Here is a 9,724-nt window from a genome sequence, read left to right on the forward strand (position 1 = left end):
ATAACAACTATCCCAATTTAACTTAGCTTCAGTGAATAATGCAACTCTAGTGGCAGAGTTGTTATCTAAAGCTTGTTCTTCTTACCACCAATAATGGTTTTCCTTCAGAGTATATAAAAAGGATTCCTGAAATTCCTTTTCCAAATACTTGCAAAATCCAGAGCTGTCTCAAAGTAGGTTTAAGTCCATAGCTTCAGGAGAACCCTTTTCCTCTAAAACAGGAAAAGTTGGTCGGGAAACCAAAACATGCATCTTTTAAGTTTTAGCCTTATAGCAATCATGTACATCAGACATGTCAAACTCGCGATGTCATGTGACGTTGCGCAACATATTGGGACAGTTTTGCATTGCCAGCAATGGGGTGGGTGCAGCTTCTGGATGACGCATCCGGCCCGTGGGCTGGCAGTTTGACCTCCCTGATGTACATTACACTCAAAAGTAATGATGAAAATTTTAAGTAGAATTAGACAAACTCCTTAAATGTGCAAATGAAAAGGAATTTGTAGGATTGTGTGGCACTTCGAGAGTAAAAATTTCATTGGGAACAGCATGTGTTGGCCACTTATTAAAGCAGCTACATCTTCTCCCAGGATCAGACAGTGGCCACACGATCCCAAGTGTCACCCTCTTCAAGACCAGATCAGACCCCATAAGATTTACTGGCATTCTAATTTATTGATATAGGGTTAGTAATAGAATCCTAAAAGCTAGCAGCATTTTCCCTACCTCCCTGTCTCCCTCCCTCTTATACCAAAGAAAGTTTAGGCAGAACCAGATTGAGTTTCTTCCTAGTGTTCTCTTCCTGTTCCAGGCTTAAATCATGTTTTGCTAATTGCCACTGCATATCTTCTCCATGGTCATTGCTGTGGTTCTCTGCATCCAGGAAAGAAAAAGAGCTTGGTTTGTCAAGAACAAGCTTACAAATTACGGTTTAATCAACAAAACATCATTTAAAAATTAATGGTTCAATATAATGGAAGACAGGCGGAGATAGGATAACTTTTTTCCCAGAGCTCAGACCCTGTTTGAGTAGGGAAAATCCATAGGTTGAATCTCCTCCCACATCTGGGCCTGATGGGCTGCCCAAGCCTTCAGCTCAAGGGCCTTCGCAAGAAACACGAGGAGAAGAGTAAGCACATCTCCTTCAGCTGTGTGGGCTCTGGATGGTTCCTCTCTATAGAAGTGCTGGTACAGATTTCCCAGCTTATAGCTCAGGTGCGGTTCTCCAAGCACATCCTTCAAAGCCTTCAATGTGTCGAGGCATCCTGTATTTGCAGGTAAGTCAGTGCCTATTTGCCATAGTTCTTTACGCAGCAAGGGAAAGTCAAAGCGGAGACCATTGTGGGCCACTAAGCAAATGGGCTGAGCTTGCCGGTCTAAAAATCCTTTCAGGATCTCCATCAAAGAACGGTTGATTTCAGGCTTGCAGTTCTGTTCCAGCTTTTGGTTGCTCAGCCCTGTTATACTCTCTGCGCCCAGAGTAAAGGGTTTCCGGGGATCAATGCAGAGGGTGAGCTTGTCTATGATGCGAGGGAGCTGTGGTTCTTTTGTCCGCAGAGAGGGCTGTAGGGAAGATTGGTGAACAGCAAAGAGGCACAGCTCCGCTATGCTAGGTTGGTCTCTGGGCAAGCCGGTGGACTCAATGTCAAGAAAGACAAATGTTTGGTAGTCCTGACGTTCAGTCATGGCTGGCACAAAAGCAAAGTGTGTTAGAATCACTGTTAGCAACAATTATTTGGTTTTATCAAGCATTGCTTCATCTACCAAGAACCTGTCCAGGTTGTATTTCTGAGTGCCATAAAGTGTCCCTGACTACTATCATCATCATCTGAAAAGACACACCCAATTTTTTGTATTAATGAATAATGCTCCATAATCCACACATCAAAGAAGAAAGTCTCAATTGTACAAGTGAGATTTCCCTTTAGGAGAAAAATCATAGTTTAATGTTACTAATGGTCTTCCTATAAGGTAAGAGAAACTCATATCTGTATTGCATTTTGACAAAATAGTCCATGTTGCCTAGTATGGTCTTAATATTCTTTGCTCTAAAACAGCGTTTCTCAACGTTTGTGTGACGGCGACCCTGTCACACGAACGTGCCGTGCATGTGCAGTGTGGTGCGCATGCGCAGCGGCACCCCCATGTGCGGTGCGCATGCGCGGCGGCACCCCCTGAGGGGGGGAAATGGTGGATCGCATTGTTTGGCAACCCCCGTAAAATGGTCGATCGACCCCAAATGGGGTCGCGACCCATAGGTTGAGAACCGCTGCTCTAAAACAAGATGCCCAGAATTTTGTGGTTGGTTAGATTTCCATCTTGCCTTTCCTCCAGGGCTCACGGTGATGGACACACGGCACTCCCCCTATCAATTTTTTCCCCATAACAACAATTCTGTGAAGTAGGTTGGACTGAGGGAGTGCCACTGGCCTCAAATCACCCAGAGGGCTTTCATGCCTGAAGTCAGCCTCAAACTGGGTTCAGCCCCATAACCACAAATCTAGGACGTCAAGCACTATACCCACATGAATGTCTTCTCTGGACTGGAGCCTGAGGTTGTTTTTAAAACTGCATACATAGCCAGATAAATGTTCTTCCTCCTCTACATTTCATAAAGGAACTGAATCCTGCCACTTCATGATAAATCTTTCATCATGCTTTGCATGACACAAGTGTTATGAAGTAGCTTATTTTGCAGTTCTGATAAATTTTTTGAGTAATTTTATTTCCAAGGTTCTGCACATCAATGGGTAGGACCAAGCTGCTTCTATTAAAAAAAAAAAATTACAGAAGGGAACTGTACCAAATGGCAGTGCTCTACTTTGTGTTTCCTAAAGCTGAGGTGAGATTTCAAGAGTTCTGTGGTTTGTTTGTTTGTTTTCAAACTTTACATCATAGTTTTTGGATGTCTTCCATAACAGGAAATCATAACACGGGTTGTGATCAAAGAGGCTTCTAAGGTCATGAAAAAGAGGTGGTAATAACTTGCAGGCCTGGTTACAAGTTGTCTTCTCCTGTGTTGAAGTTACAGGATGCACCTCAGAGTCCAAATATTCCCCCTTCACAGGCATTATAGGATGTACAGATGCAAAGAAAAAGGTTAGGTTGGGATTTTTATATATTGAATAACAAAAATGCTGGGGTTAAAAATAAAAAGTGGAGTGGCTAAAGCTCAGGAAACAAGAAATTTATAAAATTACAGTGCAGAGAAATAAATTCTCTCCCTCTCTCATATCACCACAATTTTATAAATCTAATTTAGAACACAGAACAATAGAGCTGGAGGAGATGCTGGAAGTCTTCTAGTCCAACTCCCTGCTCAAGTAGGAGATCCTATATTATTCTGGACAAATGGCTGTCCATTCTGTTCTTGGAAACCTCCAGTAATGGAGCACCCACAACTTCCAGAGGTGAGCTATTCCACTGATTAATTGTTCTCACTACCAGAAGACTGGTCATTTATGTTGACCAATGTAAGTTTCACAATCAATAGCTTATAGTACGCCATTGTCAATTGTCAATGACTCAAAGGGGAATTATGAGCACTCCTTTGAATAGAAGGGCAGATGATAAATAAATCTTGTTCAAATCAAGATAAATCTGGATTCTAAATGGTGAGGCAAACAATAAGTGAGAAGTCCTCAGGTTCATGTACTCTTACAAATACTATAGCCAGAACATCAGCTTGCAGGACTGTTCCAGAAAAGCGTTTTCAACCCACAAAGGCTATTTCCATTAACCTGTTACTCTCCCAGTCAGGGTGACCACAGCTTCCATTATCCCACAGCCAATAAACTCAATGCTGTGGCTGGCTAGGAATAATGTTTTTTTTTTCCTGAGCAGCCAGAGGTACTAGCCGGGGAAGTACTGTGAATTCCCTCCAACGTGACATCTGTCAGCAATGCCCTCCTGGGTTCTTAAATAGGCCAAACAGGGTAAACTTTGTGCAAAAGAATTAATGGACCACAAGTTTGACATCAGGACTCAAAACCAGAACAGTGTTATCTCAGAGCATTTCGGCTTTCCAGGATCCTTCCCAGCAGATTTAATAGTGGCTGGTTTACAAAAGCGGGACTTTAACAGCACCACCACGTGAGAAATTGTTGAACTCACCTCAAAAAATTTCCAGGCAACCTCAGAAGTTCTCAACCAACACAATGAGTTAGTAACACATTAGACTTGTTAACGGGTAAGATATTTGCAACCTCTCTCGCATACATCCTGCAGCTACATAACCACCTGTCTCTTCCCCTCTCCCTCCCTCCAATTTAAATCCCACATCACCTTAGCACTCTATGCATCCGATGGAGTGAGCTGCAGTTCGCCAAAGAGGATGCTTTTAATACAGCGTGTCAGTTGTAAAAGGCGCCACCCGATTCCTCTTGATTTTTACTCTCACAGACTGACCCAGCTCTCCTCCTTTAATAACTGGGGAAGGGTGCACGATGGCTTGAGACAGCGCCAGTCAGTGCCACTGCCGTATTTTGGCCATTCGTTTTTCAAACCCATGGAAAGGGGCAAAATGAAAAGGGGAAGCGTCTTTTTCTTTTCTCCTGAATAAGAGAAAACGTCTCCCCGCCTCACATGCTGGAGATGAGCGGGAGAGAAGCATTATGTATCTCACCTCGCAGCAATTCCCCAGGCGCAGAAGCACGGACGCTTGAACTCCCGGCTCGCTCGCTCGCTCGCTCGCTCTCCAGAGAAACTGAAAGCTTGCATGCTCGGGCAAGTCCTGGCCAGTGGGAGGGGCGAAGGAGATGCGAAGGGCAGTCTTTTCCCAGAGTCTGATGGGAAATGTAGTCTTTTCTGCTCAGTAGTTAATGGAAGGTAGTTCTTACAGTTCGGGCGCTCTTTGTCTGCCCAAAATGTCTGGAGGGATTCGGCGTCTCCTTTCTCCTGGCGTCAAATAGCAAGGGCCCATTGTAAAACTAGAATCGGCTCATGGAGGATGGAACTAATACTATAGTGTCGAAGCTCCGCTCGCAATATCTGGCTGAATTCATAGCCGGTGCCGGCAGAGGAAGGCCATGAGAGGAGAAACGTTTAGGGCTGCCTACTGTATCTGGTCCATAAAATTCAGGGACGATCACCAAATGACAGCCAGGAGCTAAAGGTTTCTTTGTGTCTTTGCTGCCACCGCGTGGCCGTACAGAGCGTTACGCTCAGGTTACTTAAAACTTCTGGATGACCTGATGCAGATTAAATAATAATAATAATAATAATAATAATAATAATAATAATAATAATAATAATAATAATAATAATAATAATAATAATAATAATAATAATAATAATAATCCCCCAGTGAGGCACTACCTTGACGTGGTTGTGGGGCTTGTGTACTCTGAGGAAGATGAGAGCTATGCCAGAGGTTCAACCATACTGGACAGGTCTCATCAGAGGAGTCAGACAAAGAGTGTCTCTCCCATAAAAAATATGGTGAGACGTAAATTGCAGAATGCCATACCGGCTCGGACGTCGCCCGGGTTAACAAGGTCCGCACTAGATATTGGAGTTCCTGGATATCTGGTGAAAAATGGGTTACAGGACTCAGGACTGTTGGCTGAGCAACCAGGGCCAGCAGCTGCAGAACTACTGGAAGAAAAGGTGTTTACCCGTCGCAGATACACAGTGATGGAAAACAAAGAAATAATGATCTGTTACTACAGATCAAGTCCAACAAGACGAGGATATCTAAAACGAATGCACCAATTCTGGAAAGAACAACATCCAGAATCAGAAATAACAGAACAGAGACTAGCAGATCAACGCCGATTTATAACACGAAATAAAGTATTTACAGAAACAGAATTAGACGAACTGCAAAGGTTTACCCAGGGCAAAGAAATCAAAGCCTTACAAGAAGTAATTCAGAATGTAGAGGCAAACCAGGGGGAGTTGGCAGTGAAGGAATCCAGTAGAGATATACAACTGTTCTCATTTGGAAACCAGGCACCTCTTCCTCAGGAAGAACAAAACCCTCTAACTAAAGAAATAAAAGAATTGAAACAAAGAATAACTGAGCATCTAGAACAGCACAAAAACAACAGAATAAGGCTGCCTGCATTGAAGCTTGTTCCAAAGAAACAGCTAGCACAAGCATTAAAAGATGCAAATACTGCAATAGCAAGTATAAGCACCAATTCACTGCAAGAAACAAACCAACTAATGTACAGCACAGCTGCAGTTATAACAGAATACCTGGGATGCAAAATCAACAAAAAAGAAAAACAAACAAACAGTGCACCAGAAAAATGGAAGGTTAGACTAGAAAATAAGATCAGCAAGTTAAGATCACATGCAAGCAAGCTAGAACAGATGAAAGAAAAGAAGCTGAAGAACAAGAAGACCAAAGAATACCTAATCAAGAAATACCACTTAGAAACAAGGAAGATCAAGGAAGCACTGGAAATAATAAAGCAACAAATAACAGCTATAGCCAGGAAAATCAGTAGATATGAAGCTCGAATTGCAAACTATAGGCAGAACCTCCAATTTCAATCCAATCAGAAACGTTTCTACCAATCCATCAATGGAGAAACTGCAAGGAATCAGTCAGTACCTGACAAGGAAGAAACAGTGCAATTCTGGAAGCAGGTATGGGATAACCCAAAGAAATACAACAAGGATGCAGCTTGGTTAAAAGAAGTGGATGCAAATAAAACAGAAGTTGAAATGAAAGAACTAGTAATAACAACAAAAATGGTAGAAAAAAGAGCAAAGAAAATCAAAAATTGGTCAGCACCAGGTGAAGATGAACTGCATGGGTTTTGGTTGAAACATCTAACTGTTATACACCCACTCATTGCCAAGCAATTCAACAATATACTACAAGGAGGAGAAATTGAAAAGTGGCTAACAACTGGGAAAACCTACCTAATAATGAAAAATCCAACAAGAGGGGCAACACCAGGTAACTACAGGCCAATTACCTGCTTACCAACAACTTTCAAATTACTAACTGGTGTGGTAGCTGATGCAGTACAACAGCATCTAGTTGAAAACAATCTCTTTCCACCTGAGCAGAAAGGAAACCGCCCCAATAGCAGAGGAACAAAAGATCAACTCCTAATAGACAAAATGATCTTGGAAAACTGCAAGAGAAGGAAGACCAACCTGAATGTGGCATGGATTGACTACAAAAAGGCATTTGACTCTCTGCCACATGACTGGATAATCAAGTGCCTAGAAATAACAGGAGTCAGTAGAAACATCAGAAAATTTGTGCAAAGATCGATGGCACAATGGAAGACACAGTTGCAGATCAATGGTGAGAAGCTGGGAGAGGTTAATATCAAGAGAGGAATATTTCAAGGAGATTCATTATCACCATTACTATTTGTTATTGCACTGTTTCCTCTGTCAACAATACTGAATAACTCAGGACATGGCTATCAAACATCAAAAACATCTGCTAGACTATCCCACCTCCTTTACATGGATGATCTGAAGCTGTATGGAAAAACATCATCTGAAATAGAATCGCTGCTCAACACTGTCCGTATATATAGCCAAGATATTGTAATGGAGTTTGGCTTGGACAAATGTGCCACACTTACTATCAAACAAGGAAAAATAGTGAAAACTGAAGGAATCAAGATGCCCCACGAAAATAACATTAAGAGTCTGGATGAGGAAGAATACTACAAATACTTGGGTATCCTTCAAGCTGACAACATCAAGCACACTGAAGTCAAGAAAAAGATTAGAGGTGAATACATCAAGAGAGTGAAGAAGATCTTAAAATCCAAACTCAATGGAGGAAATACCATAAAGGCAATCAACACCTGGGCAATCCCAGTCATTAGGTACACAGCTGGAATAGTGGACTGGACTCAAGCAGAACTAAAAGCAATGGATAGGCAGACCAGAAAAATAATGACAATGAATCACGCCCTTCATCCACGCAGTGACATTGATAGACTTTATCTACCAAGGCAAATAGGTGGGCGTGGAATGCTACAAGTACATCAGATGGTTGAAGAAGAAAAAATGGCTTTGGAAGAATATCTGAAGAACAATGATGAAGATGCACTGAAATTAGTATATCAGGAAGGCTTACTAACTACTGGAGAGACCAAACTGGCCTACAAGAAAGACCAAATGAAGAACAGAATAGAGGCATGGGAAGACAAAGCACTACATGGCCAATACATGAAAAAAATAGCTGGGAAAGCAGATAATAATAAAACCTGGCAATGGCTAAGAGCAGGAAAATTGAAGAAAGAGACCGAGGGACTAATTCTGGCTGCACAAGACCAAGCCTTAAGGACAAATGCATACAAAGTCAAAATTGAGAAGACAGCAACAGACAGTAAGTGCCGCCTATGCAAAGAAGCTGAAGAAACAGTGGACCACTTGGTAAGCTGTTGCAAGAAGATTGCACAGACTGATTACAAGCAGCGGCATGACAAAGTAGCAACAATGGTGCATTGGAAGATCTGCAAAAAATATCATTTGCCTGTAAGCAAAAACTGGTGGGATCATAAAATAGAGAAAGTCATAGAAAATGATAAAATTAAACTGCTCTGGGACTTCAGAATTCAAACAGACAAGCACCTGCAACATAACACCCCAGACTTAACAATTGTCGATAAGAAAGACAAAAAAGTCTGGATAGTGGACGTGGCAGTGCCTGGAGATAGCAGAATAGAAGAGAAAGAACTGGAGAAGATAACAAAATACAAAGACCTACAAATAGAAATAGAAAGACTGTGGCAAAAGCAAGCAAGGGTAGTACCAATAGTAATAGGCTCCTTGGGTGCAATCCCAAAACAACTGGAGCACCACTTGAACACCATTGGCATTGACAAATTTGCTATTAGTCAATTGCAAAAGGCGGCCTTATTAGGAACTGCTTCCATCCTGCGACGATACCTGTAATACCATCAAACATCCACATCTGCCTATCCCAGGTCCTGGGTAAGGACTCGATAGGTAGACAAAATGCCAAATCCAGTCTGAACATCTGGCTGACTGTGCGATGATCGATAATAATAATAATAATAACACGAAATAAAGTATTTACAGAAACAGAATTGGACGAAATGCAAAGGTTTACCCAGGGCAAAGAAATCAAAGCCTTACAAGAAGTAATTCAGAATGTAGAGGCAAACCAGGGGGAGTTGGCAGTGAAAGAATCCAGTAGAGATATACAACTGTTCTCATTTGGAAACCAGGCACCTCTTCCTCAGGAAGAACAAAACCCTCTAACTAAAGAAATAAAAGAATTGAAACAAAGAATAACTGAGCATCTAGAACAGCACAAAAACAACAGAATAAGGCTGCCTGCATTGAAGCTTGTTCCAAAGAAACAGCTAGCACAAGCATTAAAAGATGCAAATACTGCAATATCAAGTATAAGCACCAATTCACTGCAAGAAACAAACCAACTAATGTACAGCACAGCTGCAGTTATAACAGAATACCTGGGATGTAAAATCAACAAAAAGAAAAACAAACAAACAGTGCACCACAAAAATGGAAGGTTAGACTAGAAAATAAGATCAGCAAGTTAAGATCACATGCAAGCAAGCTAGAACAGATGAAAGAAAAGAAGCTGAAGAACAAGAAGACCAAAGAATACCTAATCAAGAAATACCACTTAGAAACAAGGAAGATCAAGGAAGCACTGGAAATAATAAAGCAACAAATAACAGCTATAGCCAGGAAAATCAGTAGATATGAAGCTCGAATTGCAAACTATAGGCAGAACCTCCAATTT

General features: G+C 41.6%; 1 protein-coding gene across 1 annotated transcript; it reads right to left on the bottom strand.

Annotated features, from left to right (window-relative positions):
• Positions 1 to 1,007: 1,007 nt before the first annotated feature.
• On the bottom strand, positions 1,008 to 4,773 carry TREX2 (three prime repair exonuclease 2). The gene is made up of 2 exons (XM_039350661.1): positions 4,625 to 4,773; positions 1,008 to 1,688 (listed from the first exon to the last, which is right to left on the bottom strand). Exon 2 carries the CDS (start codon positions 1,684 to 1,686, stop codon positions 1,015 to 1,017), a length of 672 nt encoding a protein of 223 aa, XP_039206595.1. The 5' UTR covers positions 1,687 to 1,688; positions 4,625 to 4,773; the 3' UTR covers positions 1,008 to 1,014.
• Positions 4,774 to 9,724: the final 4,951 nt, after the last annotated feature.

The sequence above is a fragment of the Crotalus tigris genome, unplaced genomic scaffold (assembly GCF_016545835.1).
Source record: "Crotalus tigris isolate CLP2741 ecotype Arizona unplaced genomic scaffold, ASM1654583v1 scf7180000018343.506757, whole genome shotgun sequence".
In the NCBI taxonomy this organism is placed as follows: domain Eukaryota; kingdom Metazoa; phylum Chordata; class Lepidosauria; order Squamata; family Viperidae; genus Crotalus; species Crotalus tigris.

What these genes read in the sequence shown, in the direction of transcription:
- TREX2 (XM_039350661.1), bottom strand. Translation starts at nt 1,686, where the DNA reads ATGACTGAACGTCAGGACTACCAAACATTTGTCTTTCTTGACATTGAG.